This window comes from Neomonachus schauinslandi, chromosome 6 (assembly GCF_002201575.2).
Source record: "Neomonachus schauinslandi chromosome 6, ASM220157v2, whole genome shotgun sequence".
In the NCBI taxonomy this organism is placed as follows: domain Eukaryota; kingdom Metazoa; phylum Chordata; class Mammalia; order Carnivora; family Phocidae; genus Neomonachus; species Neomonachus schauinslandi.
In genome coordinates, this window is record NC_058408.1 from 123,309,276 (window position 1) to 123,336,851 (window position 27,576).

Genomic DNA, 27,576 nt, shown 5'->3' on the forward strand with positions numbered 1-27,576 from the left:
AAATGGTGGAAAGTTACTGCCAATTTGAGAAGCTGAAACATGTAAGATAAAAAACTAACCAACTGTCCTCTCTCTGTATTAACAAAACTTCCAACTTTACGTAGAAGGATCATTTCAGTTTTCAAGGACTATTAACTATTGCTGACTTATATACTCTGACCTGATAAATGTGGTTAGGAACTGAATTAGCTAGGCCAGTTAAAATAAGAATCCGTCCATCTTTGACTTTAGATTGCATTAGTTTTATTACAATTATCAAACTTCTTTGTAAGTTCAGTTACATAAATATCATTTGCACTAGTTACATATGCCTAAGCTTTAAAAAAATCTTTCAAAAACTGGCTCCTAGCAATGGATTCATTCCAGTTATCAGGAAAAAAACTGGCAAAGAGAGAGGCTACCTATATCAGATTTTTCTTCTTTCCACTATTTTTAATCCTAATGGAACAGAATTAACTTGACAGTTGCAAAGAGCTCTGACAAGCTCTTACTCTGCAGGAGTATCTTATTCCAACTGATAAAGCAAAACATGGTAAACTATACCCAACCAGCAATTTTCAAAACAGCTTCATCTCTATATGCAACAGTGAAAAGGGAAGAGAAACAACAAGGTATACTGCAATCTAAAAATGTAACCATGAAAAGACATGGCTGGTTCTAACTGCTCAGTTATAATGGTAAACTTTGCTGTAGCCAATGGTAAGTCCTGCAAATGTGTAAACTGTATTTAATACAGACCTGAAGCAAATCTCCCTGCTTTTAGGAGGCTTACTTATATACATTAAGGGAATACAGTTTTAATAATATTCTGTTGCACCCTATTTTCCTTTACTAAAGTAGTAAAACACACTTAACTGTTGCTATTAGGTCACAAACACTTCTTCCTATATACAATTATTTTAATACTTACTGAATATGACATCTGGATTTTAGTATTGGGAACCAGTTTCACCTTTCCTTCACTAGTCAAATTAACATCAACAATTCGATTTCCATTAAAACCTATTTCGAGTTTTTTATACGTCCAAAGATAGTAATCTTCTCCATTTTCATCTGCTTCACCAACAATACCTACAAAGAAAATAGCACTTTATACAAGGTAATATCACTTAATGTTTAAAATATGTTAGAAGGTAAAAGCCCATTTAAAAAGTTTTTATAAACAAGCAATGTTACAATTATTCTTCATGGTTAGAAAAGGATAAAAGTACAGGCTGGACTTCTACTCTTTGTTAACTACTTGGCAAACATAAACCATGGTTATACCATGAATAGCTCAGCATAATCTATCACTAATTTGATCATCAAAGTTCATGCTTTGTCATGAGTAGTATCACCTTCATTGTAATAATTATCACCTTATATGTGTATACTTCCTAATACCTGAAAATTTCAGGGAAGTATGGTCACCATCTGGTACGGTCACCCAGTTAGTAGTAGTCAAGCTAAAATTAAAACCAAGTTCTCCAGAGTCCCAATCCAGTACTTTCTCTAATAACCTAAGATCTACACATTCCTAAGTAAGCTGCACATATGTGTGTTATCAGTACCAAAACTTAAAATGTCTCCTCTTTATGCTTCACGTAGTGGACCTATCCTTGGTAAATCATCAAAATGAAAGAAGTGTTGAAGATAAATGTTAATGGGGCACTAGTTTAAAATGATCATTTTGGGTTTTTTTTTTTTTTAAGATTTTTTATTTATTCATATGAGAGAGAGAGAGAGAGTGCGTGTGCACAAGCAGGGAGGAGGAGCAGAGGGAGAGGAAGGAGCAGACTTACGGCTGAGCAGGGAGCACGACGCAGGGCTTGATCCCAGGACCCTGGAATCATGACCTGAGCTGAAGGAAGACATTTTAACTGACTGAGCGATCTAGGCGCCCCTAAAATGATCATTTTGACCATAGTGTGGGATACTGAAAGAAGACCCAAACAGTGTCAGGACAACAGGTGGTAGCTGAGAATCTACCTCTTGTGCCCTCATAATGTCAGCTATTTATCTATGTTCCCTACTCAAACCTATAGACTTCCTAAGAGCCTTATCCACTAAAACTGACTCCTTAGGGCCTTCCCTCTTTGGTCAATGCATCTCATGACAGTATTAGGGGAAAATAAGATCATTTCTTATTAAGGATTATTTGCTTATTAACCAAAGTTGTTCTCTCAAACTGATACAAATTCAAGGAATATGTTTCATTGTGTTTGGGGTCGCAGAGGGATAATGAAATCCTTCTAACAATTTCATCAAGGTTTATTTACCTATCTACACTGAAAACTCTGGGGGTGGAGACACAATTATACCAAATAAGAAGCTATTCTCTACAGGGCTTTTAAAAGATGCTGAAACACTTACCCCAAAAAAAGTCAAATAAGAATTTTTTTCTGACAAGAATTCCCATAGTTCAGACATTCTTGAACACCCAAATGTACTCTCCTAAACATGGCAGACCCTAGAATCCCAGGGCTAAAAAAGATTTATTTTAGGACAGGAAAGCACAGTTGCCATGTTGTTAAGGAGACCCACAGAAATGACTGAAAAAACCCTAAGGTTCCAGACAATAAACCCAAAAGCAAAGGAAAAGAACAAGGGGGGAACCTGCTCTTTCACCAAAAAAAGAGGAAACCCTAACTAATGGGTTCTCCTGAACCACAGGCTCAGAAATCTTGAGTGAATATTCAGCACATCTTCTTGCTACCCTCGGAGCTGATCACAGAAATGTCTGAGTTAATGTAATACTAATTATAGTCATTATATGAAATGCTTACTATTTATACCTAATTAACATGCAACAGAGCAGCAATGATGCATACAATTATATCTTGAGATTGACTTTCTTACAAATTTCATCTTAGCACTACATTAAACTCTGGTCTGATATTTTCAGTATTTCAGTTTGCTGCTCATGAATATAGTAGTCTGCTAACAATTTTCACAATTAGAATATTCATTATATATAAGAACAGGTGTCCAAAGGAAAAAAAAAAAAAAACAAACTAAGAGACTAATAGGATCAAACATGCTGGCTGATAGCTGGCTGTGCTTTGCATTTAAAGTAATTTAATCAGATTCTTAACAAGTTCGCCATCTTCATGCAGCCAATCCAGCTATATGACTCTCCCTACCCAGTCACTCATATACATCTGGCAGAGCTCTGTGCCTTGCAAGCTGTCACCCATATGAGAAACAAAGGGACAAAGAGCAGCTGTGGTCCCCAAACGCCCTGCCAATTGCAATAAGTAGGCAACTACCCAGGTTTTTTTTCACCCCTTTTTAGAATATTCACTTACTTTATACTGACGTGATATAAACTAACTCATTTCAACAGTACATAGATATAATTCCTTTACCTAATAGTGTTCTCCTGAAGCTACATATAAATATATCCTTTAAAAAAAAAAAAACAAAAAAACAAGCAACTAAAATCAAGTCCAACACAAATAAAGTCTGGATTTTGCATGGGTTTGTATTAACTATGCCATAGCTCCTCTCCACTAACACAGATAAATAAGAGCTAAAACATTAAAAAAATTTTTTAAAGATTTTATTTATTTATTTGACAGAGAGGGACACAGCGAGAGAGGGAACACAAGCAGGGGGAGTGGGAGAGGGAGAAGCAGGCTTCCCGCCGAGCAGGGAGCCCGATGCAGGACTCGATCCCAGGACCCTGGGATCATGACCTGAGCTGAAGGCAGACGCTTAACGACTGAGCCACCCAGGCGCCCAACATTAACAATTTTTAAGGGTGCCTTTCAGTAGGGCATGCGACTCTTGATTTTGGGGTTGTAAGTCTGACCCCATGTTGAGTGTAGAAATTACTTAAAGATAAAAATCTTAAAAAAAAAAAACATGAAAAAAAATTTAAACATACAGTGTTTTGGAAAATAACATAGGAACTAGTGAAACAAGTAATTCAGGAGACTGTCTTATCTAAAAACCATACTACCAGTTCCACGTGAGAGAAAGCCAAAATAAAACTTCAAAATCCTATTTAGTTCCTTTGATTATATTTGATAGAATAAGTCAAAATAAGATATGAAAAAAATGGGGGAAGGGAGGAATTTCAGATTGTTCAAAATACCTTTTAATTCCTTGAACCTGAAAAGTTATACTATGTAAAAGTTGTATTTTGAGGGAGTTTCATATAAGGCTTGACAACATTAAAACCGCTTCAAGTAACAGAAAACCATAAAATTGGTGTTAAAATCATTCTGTGGAAAATACTGAAAACATATTTCCTGATTCACAATCAATCCCCTTAAAACTCATTATATAAGTCATGCTTATTATGCAAATATTCCCAAATTTTAAATATAACATACAATACCTACCCCATATTGGTAAGTCATCTATGTACATCTGGTACCAGTAGTGATTTTTGATAGCATACACAAATGCATCTCTCTTTTCTTTATCTAAGTCAATTTCACAGTAAGTGGCTGGCATCACATCATCTGCATAAGATAAAAATTGCAAATTAGCACATTGGTTTATAAATTAGTTATAGGAAAAATAACACAAGAAAAAGCCAACATTTCCTGAAATTAAAATTTGTATTCATAATCATTGGATCTAGGTGATAAGTATATGAGGGTTCAGTATATAATTCTTTCCCTTTTTATTTATGTTTTAAGATTTTTTTCAAAATAAAAGAATCTAACCATCTTCACTTTCAAAGATTATCTTATTACATGAAAAAAATTGTCCTTTATATAAAGAAAATTATATAAGAACACTTATAAAATAATTTTAAATGAATAATTTGCTTTAAAAAACAAAACAAAAAAAAGCTTAAAACACGTAAGTTTTCATTTAACATACACAAAAACTCAAAAATATGATCCTAAATAGAACAACTTCTAGCTGTAAGATCTCTGAAATAAATATTCATTTTAACATTCTTGGAAATGCAAGTGACTAGAGGCCATAGATTCTATGAGGAATCCCAGTGACTCTTCATAATCAGAAAGATTAAAATAACAAACCTCTATCTAGCAGGTGTCACTGTTTATAAATTACCCAAAGGTCTCCTAGAGATGAGTCATTCCCACTCTTGACTGCTTTCAAAAATACTGCTACCACAAATATTGTTCAGATGGTCTCTAACCTATAAACCTTTCAAATATGTGCTTTCAAAATGTGCTTATAAATAAGTACTAGGGATGCAATGTACAACATGATGACTATAGCTAATACTGCTGCATGACATATAGGAAGGTCTTTAAGAGTAAATCCTAAGAGTTCTCATCACAAGGAGAAAATTTTTTTCTTCATTCTTCTTTTCTTTCTGTTTGTGGTAATCATTTCACAATATGTAAATCAAACCGTCATACTATATGCCTTAAGCTCATACAGTCATATATGTCATTATTTCTCAATAAAACTGGAGAAAAATGTGCTTATGGTCATTAGTTTCTAAACACAACAAAACCCAAAAAACCTGCAAACACGCTAGATGTCCACTGAAATTATTAAATTGTTTTTGTATATTACTTACACAATTAGAATAAAAGATAAATCTTAACAACAAAAAAAGAAAGCACAGTTGTTTAAGTTCTCCTGTACTGTATTATTGGTTATTTAGAACCTGAAATACAATTCCCCACCAGAAACAATGTTAAATTTCTTAAATGTTGATTAAAACTTCTTAAACATAAACTGCAGCTGAACCATGATTAGTGGCCAGCTACAATATTATTTCCATGAGAAATGGCAATCTGAGTTATAACTCCAGACACTAGCAACTTGTCTCCTCAACCCTCAACAAGAGAGAATAGCTTCCCCTTATTATAGCTCAGCCCAGAGTGGGTACCCCAAAACCACACCACCAAAGATGGCAGGAAACACTGAAGTCCCATAAAGGAGGGATAGGGAAATACTCCTACTCCCAAAGTAGGAGAAGGTAACTGCTTTGTTGTCTCCAACAACAATGGTCCCATACAAATTTCCTTTCTATCAAGGCCCTTATAGGCAGCGAGGAATTTAGGATTTTCATAATGACAAACACTGAGGCTGAGCAGAGAAGGGAGGGAAGGTTAGGCCATGAGGTGGCTACAAAGGGTTCCTCCAGCAGGAGCTAGAGAACTAGTAGCAAGAGGTCCCCAAACAGGATTTCCGTGGAGTGCAATAATGCACAAAGGGCAGCAGGCAACTACAGCAACAAGGGGAGAAAGAGAACCACAGGAAGGTCCAGGCTTGGGTAGCAACAAACGGCTGTGGGAGACCTCAGAGCAAAACACTGCAAAGCCACCAAATCCCTTGCTGTTAAAATCAGACAGTCACTGACAATCGCCATTAACAATGTGGCGGTTTTATGTATGAAGTTCTGAGATCTACAATGTGGCATTGACCTGCATGAAGCTTTTCAGATTCCTCACTGTGTGAACTGTGTTCAGCTCTCTCTTGCCCAACTATCTATCGTCCTCTCTCCCTAACTCCAGCCAAACTCAACTACCTGCAGTTCCCACACATCTTGTGCTCTCTTGGCCTCTGGACTTTTTGGCCTATGCTGGAAAGTCCACCACAAATGTCCATCCTAAAATACTTCCCATCCCCTTACCCTCTCCTCCACAGAGTAATCCTTCATTCCCCACCCCTCACACTTCTCAAACCCCACAGCCTGTCCCTTCCTCTGAAGTCCCATGGCTTTCTCTCCACACTTCCCTACGGTACCTAGGTCTATACCACTTATAACCTCATACCAGTATCTTAGTTCCTCAAAAGACCATCATGTATTGAGAGCTATGTCTATACTGATTACATCTTTTTTACCCCCGGCTATGCCTGTTTCAGTACCCTGAACAGAACAGGCACTAAACAAATAAAAAATTTTAGCAAATTTTAAGAGCATGATTTTCCATTTATTCGGCAAAGAAAAACACAAAGTATATTACAGTATGTACATATACATGCATCTGTGTATGATTAGGGTGTCTGTGTGTGTTTGTGTATAGGAGAAAATGCCAATATAAACAAATGAAATTTTTTAGCTGAGTTATCTCAGAATGATTCACAAAGAGGTCTTGAAGAGTATCTTTCACTGATGTAAAATCTAGTAAAGAAATGTGGTCAAAGGGAATAACCTATCTTTATGGCAGGCTATAAAAAGGACCTTGGTTGATCATATTTTAATGAAATTCCTCTTGCAGGCATGTGGGCAAATACAAACATCACAAATAATTGAAGAGTCTGGTTGCTCAACTAAAACAGCACTTTTCTCAGGAGGGAGCCGCTTTGAAGATAACTAATGTAATGTGCCTGAATATGCCAAATCATTATTCAGCATTCTATAGAACTGGAAAACAATCTGAAAAATCTATCACCATAAATCACTGCTTTAACATTATAAAAGGACATACATTTCTCAGATGAAATACACACCTATGAATTCTGAAGAGGATACAATTAAGATTTCACCAATGTAAATATATTACACGGGGGGGGGGGGGGAACAAACAAAACCAAAGGTACTAAGTGGCAACTGTTAATACTGATTTTTCAAGCAGAAAGCAAGAGTAGTTCCTGCAAAACACCTACCAAGTCTGTCATCATTTCACAATAACACTCCAGACTAATAACTGAACAGTGAAAATATTGAAAAAAGAATGTGGTAATTATTTGAGTTCTCTAAGAACATATTATGCCTAGCTTTATTAGCTTTCTCTTGATAGCATTACCAAATTGGAAATCACAAATGCTCTACCTCAAGTTCAACAGCACTCAGCAATTTATCATGAAGTCACTATAGACAAATTTATTAAAAAAATAGTCAGAAACTTGAGTTTTAGTCTGGGTTCTACTATTTATTAGCTATGTGAATAAAAAAAAAAATCATTTAGCTTCTGTGAAGCTCAGATCCCTCGGCCATAAAACAGAGATAACATCTATGCTATCTCCTTCCCAGAGTTGTTTTAAGGATTAAAAGTGTCAGTACATTCACAGACCATGTTAAGTTTCCTTGCACCACAGAAGTCTGAGAATCTAATGAAAGTAGTATCTCCCTTGCCCCCCCCCAAAATGCACATTCACACAAAACTAAGTGTACAATTTCAGAGAACGCATGGACCCCTGAAGCCAGAGCTTCTGGTTCAACTTTGTATATCCAAGCCTACCACACTGCTGATATAGTCATGTTAAGCATATATATGAGTATTGATTAACTGGCCAACCTATCTGCAATATTAACTGTACAATTTTTTCTAGATGACTAATTGGCAATATGCATCAAAAACTGCCTTAAAAATGTTGATATCCTTTGATTCAGTAATTCCACTTCCAAGAATTTATCCTAATAAAAGACTCAGAGACACATTAAAATACTTATGTGCTAGGGTAGCCAAATGCATTATTTCCAATAGGAAAAAAAGGCAAAAAAAAAGCAAGGAATGAAGGGAGGAAAGGAAAAGGAAAAGGGAAGAGAAGGGAAGGGAGGGAAGAGAAGAGAGAAAAATAATCAGAATATCTTATAACTGGGAAATAGGGAAAATTACAATATCCAAGTTACAGAATACTACATAAACACATTTAAAAATTAACAATATGAAGACAACCTCATAGATGTTAGAGTAAAAACTAATTTATATGTAACTTATTAACAGTTAGTAAGTAGTATCTGACAAATACTAAGCTCTGTATGTTACACAAATTTTTTGAAATCATATATATATAACATGAACCCAATTTTTAAAAACTCTAAATAATGTGGATGAATGTAAAGAAAGAAGTAAAAATGGAAGAAAATGTTAATGGTAATTACATCCAGATGATTTTTATTTTCTTCTTTATATTTCTCTGTAGTTTCTAAATTTTGTACAGTGATCTTATATCATTACATCAAAATCAGAAAAAAATATATACATATATATCCTTTTGGGAAAAAAAAAGACAGATATCAATCTGGAGTAGAACAATGTTATCAACGGCTTGAATAAGAATTTATAAAAAGCCCATGCTATTCAAATTTGCAGTTAGCACAAGGCTTAAGGAACTGCTAACACCAAGAATTCAAAATACCTAGATTCAAGATTCAATACAAGATTCAAATTATTTGGTCTGGCTAAAACACTTTGGGTGAAACCAGGAGCACAAAATATGGCACTGAGTGCCCAGACTTCCAATTAAACAAGGCAGGCTAACCACAAGTATGTCTTTTCCCTCCCGAAACTCCATTAAAATGTCAATAAAGGAATAAAAAGGATGTAGTACACAAGGACAAAAAGAAGACATTAAGAAAAAATCTCAACATATTTTTGGAAAATTGAAAATGAATAGAAGATGGCAAAGCAGAGAAAACCATAACAGAACAAAAGGGGGTTGGTGTCACCAAACACAAGAGACACTTGAGACATTCACACATCGAAAAGTAGGGAACAGATATAGGGCTAAACACATAGGGGAATTGCATAAAAATATGTTTATGGAAGGCTTGGATGCCCAAGGCCCCTTCTCCACCCATTACAAAGCTAGATGAACAACCTCAACTCCTCCCTACAGTAGACCAGAGGCATCTTCCCCTAGAGAACTCCACCATAAAAGCTGCAGAATTAGGGACTGCAAGGAGAGTAGAATCCAGGGACTGAAAACAGGGTGGGGGGATTAAGTTAAGTAAAAATCTTTAGGTTGAATGAAAGGACCTGCCACTTTCCCAGCCCTTTCCCCACTCTTTGGCAATCAGGCCTTTACCACCAGACAGGTATCTGGAGGGACACGCTGCATAGTGGTTAAAAGCTCAAACTCTAGCACTGTGCTCAAATCCTTACTCTGCCATTTTCCATCTGTGAATCCTTGGACAAGTTACTTAACCTCAGGGCCCCAACTCCTCACCTGAAAAATAAGGATAATACACCTCATAACATGGAGGAAGAAAATCGTGAAGAATGAGAATCACTGAATTTGAAATACATAGGATTCCAACCAGCCCTTGGCATTTCTCTCTACCTGTAGTACTCTCAACTTATCATTTCACTCCAGAGAAGCAGAAGAAATACTTATGAAACAATTTCATCCCTCTATTAAGTTGGGATATTCAAGGAAAAGAAAATTCAAAAGAAGATCAATAAAACAAATGGGAGGAAAGAATCCTTTAGAAGCCATCAATTTTTCAATAATATCCTTCATTATACTGCAAGCGTTTGCAAATGAAGGGGAAGGGAAGTGGACAGTGACCGCCCCTGGTTAGGAACTACTATTCCAGATCATCCAAAGATCATAGTGGACCAATTATCTAAAGAACAGAGAGGCACAGACTGCTCAGGTGCTACACAATTAATTGAGAGCTTACAATGTCTTAATAGCTAAGGATGCAAGAGTGAGCAAGAATGCCACTGTCTCTGCCCTAGCAGAACTAACTAAAGTACCCAGCAGGCTAGTGCAACAGCCTGAGATAAATCAAATCCTATAATCAGTAAACTAATTTAACATTTCAGAATTGCTAGTACCAAATTAAGTTGGAACTAGAAACCTACATTATGTGCTATTAGTATACCTATCAATGACCATTTTTTAAATGGAAACTATGTATCAGGAACTTTGATAAATGCTCTACATAAATTACCTCACTTAAACAACAATTCTATTAAATAGATATTATTTCCCTCATTTCACAGGTGAGGACAATGAGATCAAAGAGGTGGGATAATTTGTCCATGACTACACAAGTAGGCAGAGGCGGTGCTGGGATACATCAAGTCTGACTTGTTTTTTCCAATCCACAACGGTCAGGTTCCAAGAGGTATCCTCTAAAATCAGAGGATAATGAATTCAGGCCTGGTTCAAAGATACCCCATTTAATTCTGCCCTTTTCTTTTTAATTTTCTCTAAATGTTCTCAATTTAGTATTTTGTCTAGTGGTAGTATATATAACATTATTACAGGGAAAAAAGTTGTGCATAAAATCTCAAGTAAGAGGCATCCTACATTGACTTAAAACTATTGACTAGTTCCCTAAAAGTCTATTTAGTGACCTTCATTTTATGAAATACCAATCCATTTAGCCTGATAGAATCTACTAAATTTAAAAAATACCATGTGTGTATGTATCTATGTGCACATGTGTGATGTATACATATATATAGTATTTTCTAGTTTCAAAATATTTCCAAAATTTTATTTTCTTATACCTTCAGAAGAACCTTTAAAAATCAAATACTTGAGAAGTGAAAAGATTAACAATATAAATATTTCTATAATTCACATAGGGACAGAAGGTTCTAGTTTCTGTGGCATTATTAATATGCTGTGATATGCCTTGGGTAAATCATTTCATCTCTGGGCCTCACTAAAGGGAAATCAGATAACACAATCTCTAAGGTGCACCGAACCTTTGAAAATTCTATGACAGTACAAATAACCAGGAAACCTCATAAAACATTTTCAAAGCATGATCAACTATGTCTTTGTACAAGACAAGCAAGGGACTACAGTAGAAAAAGAAATCTAATCAGCATTTACTTTTTCATCTGGACCACTTGATTTAGCAGCTCCCTTAAGCAGCATATCCGCATTGGAGATGCAGAGCTGACAAGACTCCAAGAAACCGCCAACTCTTGGGGAATAACACCTGGCCAGTTCTTGTTCTTTTCATCTAAAGGTACTCAGTCGGAAATGAAAGTAAACCCCACTTTTATAGCCCATGAAAACTGTTTCCCTCTATCTAAACAATCTTTCCATCTCAGCCTCAAGGAACTAATAAAAGAAGAAAGGTGAAGACAGCTGAATGATTACTCTTCTTTAGTAAAACAGGGTGAGGATTTAAAAAAGTGATGAAATCTGTCCATGGTGTAGCAAAGTAGGACTCAGAGTTTTCACCTATTTGCTCTCTCTGGTTCCTCTTTAGTAAACTAGAAACGTGCACCAAACATGAAAAAGGAGAAAGTTATGTGAAAAAATGCAGATTGAGGTTTTCAAAGATCCCACACTCTAAGTTTTCTCCCTACTTGCAATTAAATATTTAGGTTACCTGATTAAATTAAAACACAAGCCTCAGAGCATGTTTACAATAATTTATAAAGTTACAGGACAGGCCACTGTGGTTTAAATTTACAACTTAATTTTATAATTAAGCCTCAAAGAATATAGTGGTGGAGTGGAATGGGGGAGAAGAATGCAAATACGTATACCAATTTTCAACAAGAGTAACAAAAAATACTCTAAACACAAGAATAAAATTTAACCAATCAAAATTAAATATTATCTTTAAAATATTATTTTAAAATATCTCAATTCAGGGAGGCTGGGTGGCTCAGTCAGTCAAGCCTCTGCCTTAGGCTCAGGTCGGTGGTCCTGGGGTTCTGGGATCGAGCCCCGCACTGGTCTCCCTGCTTAGCAGGGAGTCTGCTTCTCCCCCCACCCCACCCCCCCGCTCCCGCCACACTCACTCCCTTGCTGGCGCGCTCTCTCTTAAATAAATACATAAATACATAAATACATAAATACATAAATAAATAAAATCTCTCAATCACATCTTCCTCTCAAAAGTGCAAAAATACCAGAAGTCAGTTATGTTCATTTTACGCTTGTAGACAATGAAGTCAAAATTAGAGTAAAGAACTTCAGTAAAATCAATACAGTAAAAGAAATAGGATTAAAATTCAAAGCTCCTGATTACAAGATCCAAGCTCTATTCAAAAATCAAGATGCCTAATCAAAGATCCTGTAAAAATTCAATTACTCAGGCTTCTGCTCACTGAGTTAAAAATGTCTATGCAGGAAATACACTCTCTGACAAATTTCACAGAGGAAAATTAAAAGTTTAAACATACTTAAAGGGCCTGATAAAATCGATACCAGCATAATAAACAGATGAGGATTTTTTCCAATTTTAGTAAGTCTTTGACTTAAATTTTTTTTTTAAGATTTCATTTATTTATCAGAGAGAGAGAGAGCACAAGCAGGGGGAGCGGCAGGCAGAGAGAGAAGCAGACTCCCCGCTAAGCAGGGAGCCCAATGGGGGACTCGATCCCAGGACCCTGGGATCATGACCTGAGCCGAAGTCAGACACTTAACCAACTGAGCCACCCAGGTGTCCCTGACTTAAAATTTAAAACCACACTACCCTACAGGAATTGAGAGAGTAAATTAATACACACTGATTAATACATTCTGAGCCAATGGTACAAGTTTGGATTTGAGGCTTTACACATTTTTAAATACCCCATATACCCCGTTACATCCCTGCACCTCCAGAAATTATGAATCTATGAAAGCCTTCCCAACCACATGTATCCAATGACTAGAGGGTTTACCAGAAATCACTTTTCAGAAAGAAATAGGTTAGGGAAGTAGAATTTTATTAACAATTATTTATTTTATTATTTTACAAATATTCCAAATAAATCTTTGTAACTAACATACTTTTCTAAAAGCACTACACTTAACTTGTGGATTAAAACATTTTTTAGAGTCTAGAGCCATGGTTCTCTAAGCTGAATCAGCAATATCCGAGGACAGTTCTGGTTGTCACTACCGGCATCTACTGGATGGAAGCCAAGAACTCCGCTAAACATCCAACAGTGTACAGGTCAGCCTCCCATAAAAAAGAATTATCTGGCTCCAATGTCAACAGTGCCAAAACTCAGAAACCTTGGTCTACAATCTAACTTGTATTATAAGGACTATTAAGGTTCACTTACCTTTGAATTTAATATCCAGACCACTAAATTCCAATTCAACTCCTTGAAGTGCTTCTCCCAGAGTTTCATGGTAATGACTGATACTTTTTTTTGACCCCACACAGAATGGAAGTGAAAAGTACTTATATGTCTCTTGGCGATTATGGTAGGGCCCAACAGTATTCATCCATAAGACAACTTCCTCTTTATCTTGATACTGAAACAAAAAAGCAAATTACAATACGTTTTTTAAAAAATCTAATTCAAATTAAGGGAATATTTGTTATTTGTTCTAAACAAAAGTGTACTGCCTCTGTTTGGGAACCTATAAAATAAAATACTGGAAGTTTATTTTAATCTGATGATCAATGTCCACACCTTAAAAAAGACACTTGGTAAATTTTACACTTGTAGACAATGAAGTCAAAATTAGAGATCAAGACCCTGAGATCAAGACCTGAGCTGAGCTCAAGAGTCGGTTGCTTAACCAACTGAGCTGCCCAGGCACCCCAACACTTTGTGAATTTTAAAATTTTATCTTCTGATTGTGGCCTCAGGCAGATCCACCTTTTCTTAAACTTTGTTTTATAGAAGGTATTGTATAAACAAAGTCCAGTAGCATACAAAAGTCCAATACCACATCAAATAATGATGACCCAGAAACAACATTATTCACCATGCTAATATGGACATGGAAGGAGGAAAGAAAATCAACAGCTTACCCAGAAACTCATGTTAATCATTAGAAACTAAAAAATCTAATGTTGCCAGAAAGCACAAATAAAATTTCATCTACTTTCTAATCTTTTCCATAGCCACTGGTCAAAGTACTAGAAAGGAGAGAAATGACTAAACAAGAGGAAGAGAAAGCCACATTATGAAATCTCCACAGTCCATTCAAGCCATCATTCTATCCTCCCCCCTTTATTAGCCTGAAAGACATACACTGTATGCATGTTTCTTTGAATAAATAACTATGGCTCTCCCCATCAGTATATACTGTATGTAGCTAAATCTGGAGTGTGGTCCAATGACTTTGGATAGGTGACCACCTTTCCAGCATCCAACTAGGGGATGTGCCAAAGATTTCTAAGATCTCAAGTTTAAAATTCCAATGATTCTATGAAAAGCAATTACCCAAATAATTTTAAAACTAGTGCCTGCCACGTATCAATAATTATGTTTGTAACTGAGGATACAGCTTTGAACAAAACATGTTCCCTGCCCTACTGGAGCTCAGAGCCTAAAGGGAAAGATGGACACTGAACAATTATAATAAAGTAAGGTGCTATGGAGCATGTAACAGAGGAAGCTCTCCAACTAACCAAAGTACCAAATTCTTACCTCCAGTCCTCCATCTAAAATATACAAACTTTTTTGATTAAAATCCAAGCTTTCCAAAAACATACTCACCCCACCCAAATCTAGCCTTTCTTTGATCTTTTTCTAATGGTACCACCATTCTCTCAGACAGGAGACTCAAACCCCAAGTCCCTCTGTATTCCAAAAAACAGTGACTTGTCTACTCTTACCCAGAGCATCTGCCTCTTCCTTTTGATTCACACCACCAGCACCCTATGACTTAGATCTAATCACCACATCTTCAAATATAATAAATCTCACTGTTCATGTAAGACATCATCCAGGTCATTTAGAAAGTAATAAACTATCTTACTTTTTGAATATATGAGACACATACCAAGCATAGTGGTATTAAGGATACACAGTTGACCCTTGAACAATGCAGGGTTAGTGTTACCAACCCACCCCAGTGTCAAAAATCCATTATGTAACTTTTGACTCCTCAAAAACTTAACCACTAATAGCCTACTGTTGACCAGAAGCCTTACCGGCAACATAAACAGTCGATTAACACATTTTGTATGTTATATGTATCATATAGTATATTCTTACAATAAGATAAGCTAGAAAAGAGAAAATGTTAAGAAAATTAAAGGAGAAAATACATTTTATCATACTGTACTGTATTTATGGAAAAAAACCTGCATGTAAGTGAACCTAACGCAGTTCAAACCCATGTTGTTCAAGGGTCAATGTACAGATAAATAAAATACTGTCCTTTCCTTTAAGAAGTTCACAATCCATAGTGAAGCCAGACAAGTAAATGATTAATGATGAATAAGTGTTAAAATTAAGGTAATAAAGGGCTATTGTAGCAATAATAAAGGAATGATTAGTTCTGCCTTGGTAGAGAAGAGTCAGAATGAATAACAATATAAAAATCATAAGCTGTTTCAAGTAAATTCAGAAAACAATTGTAGATAATCTTCGCGTATGAAGAAGTGAATCAAAGGTCTGAATATATCCATACATCCCCATTCAGTTGACAAAGCTATGTATGCCACCACTCTTCCATCCAATGCTCATGGTCACTTAGCACTAATCAATCAAGGTACTCCTTTCTGCTAAACATACAGAGATGGTTTTGGCATAAGAATTCTCAAAGCAGTGAGCTAAACCAATCAATTATCAACTGACTAGATTTGGTATTAGAAACGAAACCTGCTTGCTAAGCAGAAAGCTCTCTGCATAGCATAATGTACACAAAAAGTATTTAATAAATATGATGGGAAAACACTGAAAAATGCTGAAATGTGAAGTTCATTAGCAACTTACTAGAAAAAAGGCTTGAAGTATGTGTATTGACTGATATGTGCACTGATTCCAATAGTACCCTCTTAGAGAAAAAAGAAAGGGGATGTAACAAAATACACCCACTTAAGATTAGAATGAGTAAGAGGACCTATCAATGAGGACCTTGTCATTAATCCTGCTGAGTCCGCAGCGATGTTTAAATGTTACTTGTGGAAATAAGCACAAGAACACTCTTTCTATAAATTCCAATACTCATAATTCCTTTAAAAATAGACCAAAACTTGAACATAAAAACAGTTTATTTTATATAAACTGAAACATAAGACTAAAATAACCGAAGGGTCACAGTGTATGTTAATCTACACATTCTAAAGTCACTTATTTTAGCCATTCATGAAACCTGAACAGGGCAGGAGACTTGTGATGACATGATGGAAACTGCATGGTCACAAAACCTACACCATTCTTTTTTTTTTTTTTTTTTTTAAGATTTTATTTATTTTTTTGACAGAGAGAGACCTAGCGAGAGCAGGAACACAGGCAGGGGGAGTGGGAGAGGGAGAAGCAGGCTTCCCGCCGAGCAGGGAGCCCGATGCAGGACTCAATCCCAGGACCCTGGGATCATGACCTGAGCCGAAGGCAGACGCTTAACGACTGAGCCACCCAGGCGCCCAAAACCTACACCATTCTGTAGCCACAGAGTCCTTCTGGGAAGAGGCCTGAAATAATAATTAGAAATATATATACATATGTAATATACACACACCTTCATACATATACATACACACACACACATATACACGGGTGTGGTTAGGGTGAATATTAAGGCAAAATGCTTCTTCTCTTTTACATCACTCCTTATGCAGACCATGGTCAATATAATGAACTTAAAATGTTACTTTCATTGCAGTTCTTGCTTATCTCTGAGAGTAAGTGCTCCCAGGACAAGAGTTCTTTTTCAAGAGAGAAAATGTGTCTTAAAAATATCTTGAAATTAGGGCGCCTGGGTGGCTCAGTCGTTAAGCGTCTGCCTTCGGCTCAGGTCATGATCCCAGGGTCCTGGGATCGAGTCCCACATCGGGCTCCCTGCTCGGCAGGAAGCCTGCTTCTCACTCTCCCACTCCCCCTGCTTGTGTTCCTGCTCTCGCTATCTCTCTCTCTGTCAAATAAATAAATAAAATCTTTAAAAAAAAAAAAAAAAAAAATATCTTGAAATTAGAAAATATCAAAAGGAAGACTTCACACAACTTTTTAAAAAGAAAAAAAAGCCTTTCCTTTCCCTAAAGCTGCCAAGAAAGTCCCTATCTCCACCAGTCTGTGGGAAGAGAGCAACAGGTAAGGCTCTTCTCTTTCCCCGTGGCCAAAAGGCTACCCTAATTCACTTTCAAAACATTCCATGAAGTCCTAGCAAGCTCTTTTTAAATCCTTTCCTTGGAAAAACTCTGAGTTGGCCAATGACACTGAGAAAGATGGAGTTTTATAACTTCCCTGCAGAGTGTAAGCAGAAGGGGAGGAAAAAAGTCAAGGAAGCACAGCAGTGAATCAGGGGATCCCGGAGCATGGCGGTAGCTCCTTCCACAAGGCCTTCCTGGGAAGTAGCCAAATGAGAAGAGGCCAATTCAGACTGCCTGCATTCTTCACCTCATGGTTCCATTCATTTTCTAGTTCTCAGAAGAGTTTCACTGTTACACTGAATTTCTCAGCTGTCCACTCCAGCCAAAACGGCTTATAATACGGTCTTCCCTTCCTTCCCTTTTCTACCTTGTTTCTCATGCCATTCCCGCAAATCTATAATGCCCTCCTTCTCTCCACTTAGCCAGTTTCTACTTATCCTTCAAAACTACTCAAATCCTCCTTTCTCAAACCCTCCAATCCTCAGGTAAAGCCTTAACAGATCAATCTCACCATCTTTTCTGACAGTATTATTAGCTAACACTTAATAAGCACCTACTATGTGCTAGGCATAGTTCTATGGTCTTTACATGAATATTTAATCCTTGCAAAATTTTATAAGATAGGTCTTATTATTTCCCCATTTTACACATTAAACAAACTAAAGAACAGAGATGTTAAATAATTTGTCCAAGATCATACAACTAATTAGTATCATGCTTACAAACTTGGAACTACACTTTTTCTAATCCCTAGTCAGTTTCATTAACTAAAGAGCAAAAACTAAATGAAGAAAATATGAAAAAAAGTACAGTTGTACAAAGCAACTAAAGACAGTACTGAATAGCGAACAACTTTTCCATTTGAACCTTTAATCTGCCCTAAAGAAAAAAACCTTCCTAAGAAGCTACTTGTGTTCTAATTTCCAAAGGCATGACCTTTATTCTCAAGATGTCACCAATGTTAGGCCTCTCTTACTTAAATACTGTTTATGTGCTGGGAAAGAGGAGACAAAGAAGTTTCCCTTCTTGATAGAGACCATGAATTACTTTTTCTTAGGAGGAACACTTTAGGAGATAGTGTTACTGTTGTACTCATGTAAAATCTGAATTAAAAAATGAGAATTTGTATATACAGGCAAAGGACTAACGGTTCAGAATAAGCACCCAAATGCTACCACTTTCATGGGATGAAGTAAAAGATACAGGTTTGGGGGCGCCTGGGTGGCTCAGTCGGTTGAGCGACTGCCTTCAGCTCAGGTCATGATTCCAGGTCCTGGGATCGAGCCCCGCATCGGGCTCCCTGCTCCGCGGGAAGCCTGCTTCTCCCTCTCCCACTCCCCCTGCTTGTATTCCCTCTCTCGCCGTGTCTCTCTCTGTCAAATAAATAAATAAAATCTTAAAAAAAAAAGATACAGGTTTGTTTTAAAATACGTATCTGAGAAAGCAAAATCTAGTTCTGAAAGTGTTTCAGAAATCATAATTTCAATGCTTTTTGTTTATTTAAAACACATCAGAATTTTAATACAAATTATAAAATATAGAAGTGTATTTTTGGATAGTCTCTTGAGATAACTGTGCTCTCTCTCTCCCTCTCTCTCAAAATAGCTTTGTACCTAAATAAACTTTTAGTCTACCATAGAGTACAGCTGAAAATAGGACAATGAATTATGGTATTTCCTAAAACTGATCTATATTAAAGTACTCACAAATTCACCTATAGTAAAGAGTTTGTTCTCTTTATAAATCTTCAAGTAAGTTTTAAAGAGTTCCTATACTTTTTTTTTTTAAGATTTTTATTTATTTATTTATTTATTTGACATAGAGAAAGACAGCAAGAGAGGGAACACAAGCAGGGGGAGTGGGAGAGGGAGAAGCAGGCTCCCCGCGGAGCAGGTAGCCTGACGCGGGGCCCCATCCCAGGACTCTGGGATCTTGACCTGAGCTGAAAGCAGACGCTTAAGGACTGAGCCACCCAGGTGCCCCAAGAGTTCCTATACTCTTAAAGACAAAGAAAAAAGGCTGCTATTTGCCAAAGGAAAGCAAACAAACTATTCCTAAAATCACTCAGTGGTATAACTGTTTATAGCAGAGGCTGACTATAAGCTACCCTAGGAACAGATCAGGTCCTTCTTACATTACCTACCAGAGGTACAATGGGCCATGAAGAAATGGGAGTTTAGCCTAATTAGGGCCCTAAATCACAATAGGCATCCCAAAGACTATGCATCTTAAATGAACAGTGGTCTGGATTTGTTCACTGTGCTTTAAGCAACAGGGTTTCACGCTTCCAACACTGCATATTCTTGTCCCTAGTAGCTCCCTAATTACTCAAGTCACTCAACAAGCCCTGATTAAATACCACTGTGCCGAGCACCGAACCTGGGTATGTTAATAGACCAAAAAAAAAAAAAAAAAATTGACTGTGATCCTGAGGAAACAGAACCCATAAAACTTCAAGTACAAACTATAAAATGTATTAAGATTCTGGTGCCCTTCATTACTGGTTTTTGGTGCTGACATCTTTACATAGTATTACTATGGAAATGATACCTACAAGACAAGTTAGAAAAAGCAAGGACCAGAGAGTCACTAGGCCTCTTCAGGTCATTAGGAAAATGAGTGTGTTGGATTAAATGATCTCAAGACTTCCGAGTTCTAAAATTCTGATTCTCAATTTGAAATCTTTTTAACAGAGTCCTTTGGAATCTTGGGAGACATGGTAATCTAACTATAGATGTTTCCAAGTTCTCTGAGTTTCAGAAAACCAAATAAGCATAAACCACACCTTCTATATCCTTCACTCACTCTAAAATGTCTTTTTTATGACCCTTAATCACATATTAAGGGCTTGTCTTTCATAAAAGGGCTATTTTTTTTTATTCCAAACAGTATGTCCTGCAATCCATGTCTGATTCAACCTTAGAAAGGTGAAAGGACATATCTTTATATATTCTAGATATATACCCTATATAGAGTATATACTCTAGAAGTCAACAGCGTATTTCCTTCTCATTTATCCTTATGAGAATATTAAAAGAGCTCTGCATTTAAAAGCACATAAAAGGGACCCTTGGGTGGCTCAGTTGGTTAAGCATCTGCCTTCGGCTCAGGTCACGATCTCGGGGTCCTGGGATAGAGTCCCTCATTGGGCTCCTTGCTCAGCAGGGAGCCTGCTTCTCCCTCTGCCTGCCACTGCCCCTGCTTGTGCTCTCTCTCTGTCTGACAAATAAATAAAATCTTAAAAAAAAAAAAAAAGCATAAAAAATACCATGTCAAATGGTCAGCTGAATCCTAATTCAGTAGGTAAAATAAGAGAAATAAGGGGCTTTGTGAAACTACATAAACTAGTTATCCCTTCTTAAGACCAGCTATATAAGTTGTGGGACCCAGTCCAAAATAAAAATGCAGGTCTCCTTGTTCAAAACTTATTAAGGGGTTCCTGGCTGGCTCAAACAGGGGAGCATGCAACTCTTGATCTCAGGGTCATAAGTTCAAGGCCCACGATGGATGTAGAGCTTAAAAAAAAAGAAAACTTATTAAAAATTTCTAGATGGTGACAGCAGAGCATCAAAACAAACACAGTATCCACATGCTTGCACACATTGTGTGACTGCACAGGTCAAATGCCCATTAAGTGGGCCCTATCCCTCTTTAATGCAAATCCAAACATCTCCTCAGTAACAACCCATTAATGGAGTTAGACTTAACCAAAAATTTCTTTAAGCACATAAAAGAGAATATCAATACAGAGAACTACTCAATTTAATACTAAGTGTTTTACTGTCCTATTTTTAGAATAAAGGGCTGTAGAGCGTATCCTATGAAAGTGTAAAAGACTATTAATTCAGACTGTCTGAGCTCAAATCCTACCTCATCCCCACTGGCTGTGTGGCCTCAGACAAGTAACAACCTCTGTAGCACTGGTTTCCTCATCTATAAAAAGGTATAATATTATCTCCCTCACAAGGTTATTTATATTTAAAATAAGAGTTAATATATGTAAAGTACTTAGAACAGTGCCTAGCACATGTTGCCAACAAAAGTCATATTAGTTATTATTTCTATCTGGAAACTCTCTTCACAGAAAGTTAATCTAAAGGGCAAACTAACTTCTGAAAATTGTTCTTTAATTAATAATTCAATCCTACAGGTTTTTATTACACACCTACTCAACACCCTTCCCTTGGCAATTTTTCTCCTCCTTCAGTATCATTCTCTCTTCACTAGCTATTTCCATCCTCTTGGTAGGAAAAAAATTCACTTGACCATAACCTTTTCAGTACTTTTATCTGGCTAAGGTAAGTGCCCAGTTTTCAAGAAATATTTTTTAAAAACTTGGGGAAAGTAAAAATTTTGGCTAATAGCCAAAAAAAAAAAAAATGACACATTTAAATTTTATACTTACGGCTTAATGTTATTCTTCCTATAACGTTTTGCTTTTTAAATAATGTATATTAATAACAGGTAACCAAGCTGAGACCAGTTCAATGTAGACATGAATAAAATGAAATGGATTCTAAATCTTTCTGCCCAGCAATTACCCCCCACACACTACTACATCCTCTCAAAAAGCGTTTCTCATATATTTTACATTCTATTACTGGTATAAAAAATTGAAATGTTCCCGGCAATAAAATTTCAGTGAAATCTGTATTTACATTGTTAATCTATAAATTAAACTCAGGCCTTTTTATATACCTCCAATTTGTGAAATATTAATAGTTTTCCCTACCTATAGCAGTTTATATAAAACACAAGATCAAAAAGAATATTAATCTTAAATTTGTATGCCTGTATGGTAAGAGAGAGCTATGAGTTTTGTTACTTTCCCTAAGTATTCAAAAAACTGGAAAAATATTAGTGACAATACAACTGACTAAAAGGATGCGCACTGCAAATGAACAGTTCTTACACTTTTAGATTTTACCTGTCAGAGAAAACAACAGGAAAGAGTTTTTTTAATTTAACTGTTTAAACTGTGAACAAAATTATCTTAAGGTGAAGTCACAAATACAGCACAAAAACATGTCACTGATTTCAGATTCGTGTCTCCAAATACACACACACACACACACACACACACATACACACACACACACACGGAAGAAGTTTCTGGCTGTGACTGAAGGTAAAATAGCCAAAAGCTTAGAGCTCCATTAGCTAAAATAAAAGCCCAGCCAACCCAGAATTAGAGAAAAGAAGTCTGGTTAATTACAAATAAAATCTAAAGTAGGGTCCACTGAATAAATAAGGACGATCGCTTCAATTCCTCACCTATCAGGAATTACAGAAGACTCCCCCAAATCTTTCAGATCTAGTACGTACACAATCTCTCACGAAAAATCACGTCATTAATGAGTTACGATATTAAAAAAAAAAAATTACTCGCTAAGCAACATCTCAATTTACAAGACTTCCCTGCCTGGCTCACATCTACCACTCCGAAAACCATCGAGTTACAGCCCTAAATGAAAAACACTGAAGAGTCGTTAACATCCACGCTTTGATGTGAAAATGCCAATTAAATAAACAGCCAATCAATTTTAAGCCAAACGCAAAAGGGACTGTTCTCGGTCTACAGAAATACTGGGAACCTCAAGACCCCTTACAGCCAGAAGATGCACGGAGACCACTGGGATGGGAGCCTCATCTAAGGGCTAGAAAGGGTGAGCAGAAAGTTACAAGAAAGGCCCAGAACTGAGTGCGTGTAGACTGAGTGCATGCATGTACACGTGTAACCTGCTCTTCACCCCAAGTTTATCAATGCTGTCCCCACGCCAGGGGTTTGATCCGGTTTGGGCAGGACAGACAATAAAGGCCGGTGAGGACCAAGAAGTGGCGGATATTTCCTGGTTAGTGTATGACGGGTAATCGTGATGCATCCATCTTCCGCTGTGTCGCAGCCCCCAGTTGCCAGAGGGCAGCTCTCCTCCCTGGGGGCATCAGCCCCAAGCCCGGCTGCCCGCGGCCCCTCCCGGGGGGAGTGAGCGCCGACCCTCACCACGCTCCCGCCCCGGCCCCCCAGCCCTTGGAGCGTGGCGCCATTTAGGTGCGGGTTGGACAAGGAGGCCCAGGCGCTCGGGAGCGGAGTCCTGCCCCCGGAGCGCACACAAACGCCTCCTCCCAGCTCCCGGGGTTCCTGCTCCGCCAGGCCCAACCGGAAGGCGTCCACGGCGGCCGCGGGGCTCCGCCGGGCCGCCCAGCCCTCCAGGCCGCACCGTGCCGGACCGGGCGGCGGGCCGCGGGCGGCCGCGCCGGCCGGGGGGTGCCTCTCACCGTGTGCTCGTGCTCGTCCGCCCGGGCCCGGGGCAGCACCAGCAGCAACAGCGCGGCGGCCGCCGCCACGCCAGGAGCGCCCGGCAGCGGCCTCATCCTCCGCGCTCCCACCGGCACGGCGCCGGCCCACCGACTCCTCCTCCTCCTCCGCCGCCGCCGCCGCCGCCGCCGCGGCTGATTCGCATCCACGGGGCACGGACAGACGCACGGGGCCCGGGCCCAGCCGCTGGCTCCTCCGCGCCGCCGCCGTCACCGCCCGCTCCCGAGCCTCCCCCGCCCCCCGGCGCCTCTCAGCCTCTTCCTCTGACTCAGCCACGTCATCCCGCCACCCCGGCACACGCCGGAAGTGCCTCGCGACGCGGGGCCGCAACGGCCGCCGGCCGCCCCACCCGGGAGCCGCGAGCCGTGGCCGCCGAGGGGCTCTGCTCCGGCCGCCCCACGCGCCGCCCGGTCGCCCGCCTGGCCCGCTGGGGCCTCCCGGCCGGCCGCCCCTGGGCCTCGGGAGCGGCGGCGCGCACCCACGGCCTCGGCCTGGAGCCTTGCGCGGGTGCCTGACCTGTGCGCGCTTCGGGCCGCGTCCGGGCGCTGGGAGCTGTGTGACCTTGGCCAAACCGTTTAAGTTTTCCTGGCCTCATTTTCCTCGGCTGTGAAATGGGGTGGGACCTGCAGCCTCTGGAGCGTGGGGAATCAGATCAGATAACCCTTTGCAGGCTCCCGGCCACCGCCATGAATCAGTCACGCGCGCCTCTGATCATGGGAGATTGGTTAGACCCGTACTGGAGTGGTTGTGTTTTAGAGTCACTTGACTATTTATCGGGCCCCTACTAGTCGATCTTGTTGAAATTCTTATTCATTTATCTGTTCAATTATATTGTTGGTCTCCTGTCCACAGACATAAACACCTCTTGGAATCTGAGCTCCCCTCCTAAGCAGAGATCCTTTGCACTGCCATTATTTCCTGTGCCTAGAACAGTGCCAGGCCCGTAGTAGGAACTTAAAAAATGCTCGTCGTGTAAATATGGCACCACCATCTACACAGTCCTCTAAGCCAAAAAGCTGGAACTTGCAGTCGGACGGTCTCTTTCAACCATGAGCAGTCGACAAGTGGTTGCATTTGGTCACTTAGAAATGCCTCAAAAATTTATTTTTCCTCTCTTCTGCCAGTAACAGTCTCCATCTCACTACATACTGAAACAGTCTTCCCTGCCACCAATCTTCCCTGTTTATCCTCCCCAACAACTGTGTGAATGATCTTTCTAAAAAGAAACCTGGTTATATCACTCCCTTGTTTAAAACACTCCTTGAGGGTGGCTGGGTGGCTCAGTCGGTTAAGCATCCTACTCTTGATTTCATCTGGGGTCATAATCTGAGGGTGGTGGGATTCAGCCGGCATCCAGCTCCTCGATCCGGGGGAGTCTACTGGAGATTCTCTCCCTCTGCCTCTGCCCCTCCCACTGCTCGTGCACCCTCTCCCTCTCTCAATAAATAAATAAACAAATCTTTTTAAAAATTATTTTAAAATTTAAAATAAAATTAAATAAATAAAATTAAATTAATTAAAATTAAATAAAATTTAAAAATTATTTTAAAATTATTTTAAAAACAATTCCTTGAATTTTGTTTAAATAAGTCATGGAATCACAGCTAAGATTTTCATCTGCCAAGCACTATTCTGAGCCCTTTACACCTGTTGACTCATTCAATCCTCACAAAAACCCTATGTATGTTCATTTTACAGGTATGATAACTAAAGCACAGAGAGGTTAAGTGGCTTGCTGAAAGAGAAGTCAGTCCCAAGCAGTCTGGTTCCAAAATCAGTCTTTCTTACTACTAAATGGACCTCCATCTGTACAACCATTTTTTAAAATGAAATAGACTTATATGTACTGGCATGCAGTGATATTAAGAGATAATTTTTTTTTTTTAAGATTATTTGAGAGAGAGAGCATGTGCATGAACAAGAGAGGGAGAGGGAGAGAGAATCTGAAGCAGATTCTGTGCTGAGCACGGAGCCCAACTCGGGGCTCCAAACGACCCTGAGATCATGACCTGAGCCTAAACCAAGAGTCAGACACTAACTGTCCACCCAGGTGCCCCAAAAGTAAAAGATACTTTTAAATGAAAAATGCTGACAAAATAGAATATAATAACATTTTATTTTTTTTAAGATTTTTATTTACTTATTTTGAGAGAGAGAGAGAGAAAACATGAGCAGGGGGAGGGGCAGAGGGAAAGAGAGAGAATCTGAAGCAGACTCCATGCTGAGTATGGAGCCCGATGCAGGACTTGATCTCAAGACCCTGAGATCACTACCTGAGCCGAAATCAAGAGTCAGATGCTTAACCGACTGAGCCACCTGGTGCCTGGAATATAATCCCCTTTAAAATGGTCCTATATTAGTCTACCCAGAGAAAACAATCTGAAAGATTATGATGCAAACCATTAACACCAGGTAAGTTTCTTCTTTGTACATACCTGTAAATATTTGGATGTTTTTTACAATGACCATGTGCTATGTATGTAATCAGGGGGCAAAGTTTCTTGCTAAAGGACAGCCCTGTTAACAGGCAGCTGCACGATCAGACCCCAATTTATCAGACTCCAGCTTTACCTCCCACCAATCTCTTCGTCCTGGCTCCATCCCTATATTTCCCAAATATACCATGTTTTTTATACTTGTGTGCCTTTGCCTAGAATGCAAATAAGCGGACAACTATTAGATACTCTCCTTCCAGGCCTAAGTGAATTATCACCTCTTCTGTGAAACAGGAAGTTGAACATCCCTTCTTTGGGGTTCCAAAAGCATTCAGTATGTCATGCCACAGTTACCACTTTTCATCTCCTCTTCTGTACTACATTCTGTCCTATTTTAAAATAATCCTATTTTTTAGGACAGAATGTAGTACAAACAAACAAACTTCAACAATTATTAATCCAGTAGAGTTTTCAGGGACGTGTATTTATTGTTTTTTAAAAGATTTTATTATCTGAGAGAGAGAGTACAAGCAGGGGGAGCGGAAGAGCGAGAGGGAGAAGCAGGCTCCCCTCTGAGCAGAGAACCCGATGTGGGCGCTCCATCCCAGGACCCTAGGATCATGACCTGAGCCGAAGGCAGACACTCAACCGACTGAGCCAGCTAGGCGCCCCTACATTCTGACCTTTTATGATGGCAAGGACTATCATTTGTTCATCTTTGTATCTGTCCCAGCTGCTGGAATAGCGTTCATCACATCATAGACATTCAAACTATTTGCTCAGTGAATGAAGGAAGACATTAATAAGTGAATAGTCAAACTGCATAGAGGATTTGCACAATACTTTATAGCCAGTCTAAGAGACATCACAAGGCAGTACATGATTAATTGCTGAATGAATCGTACACCAGTAATTCCTAAAGAAATCAGAGGAGGCGTCTTATACATCTTTGTATATCCCCTAGAGTACCTAGCAAAGTGACTTGCTCATAGTGAAAGCTCAGTAAATGCTCCATGAATGAATAATCACTGCTTTTGAATCAAGTGATGATGTGCAATTGAAGAACAAGCAGTGTAAGTACTGAATTAAGATGGATGAGTAGTTTCTTCCTTGAACATCCATCACCAGCCTCCACAGAGTTGAGGCAGCAAACATTTGGTGTTGTGGGGAGCACTGGGTTGGCAATTGCTTGGGGGTGGGGAGGACACAAG

At 38.8% G+C, this 27,576-nt stretch overlaps 1 protein-coding gene across 1 annotated transcript in view; it reads right to left on the bottom strand.

The window, feature by feature from the left end:
• The window catches only part of TM9SF3 (transmembrane 9 superfamily member 3), a 70,497-nt gene extending 46,323 nt beyond the window's left edge, over nucleotides 1-24,174 (bottom strand). Inside the window, exons 1-4 of the mRNA XM_021699500.1 lie at nucleotides 23,891-24,174; nucleotides 13,626-13,821; nucleotides 4,329-4,451; nucleotides 911-1,071 (exon numbers count right to left, since the gene is read on the bottom strand). Coding sequence (XP_021555175.1) covers nucleotides 911-1,071; nucleotides 4,329-4,451; nucleotides 13,626-13,821; nucleotides 23,891-23,986 — 576 coding nt within the window. The 5' untranslated portion in view covers nucleotides 23,987-24,174. The remainder of the gene's footprint in view (nucleotides 1-910; nucleotides 1,072-4,328; nucleotides 4,452-13,625; nucleotides 13,822-23,890) is intronic.
• Between the last annotated feature and the right edge of the window lie 3,402 nt (nucleotides 24,175-27,576).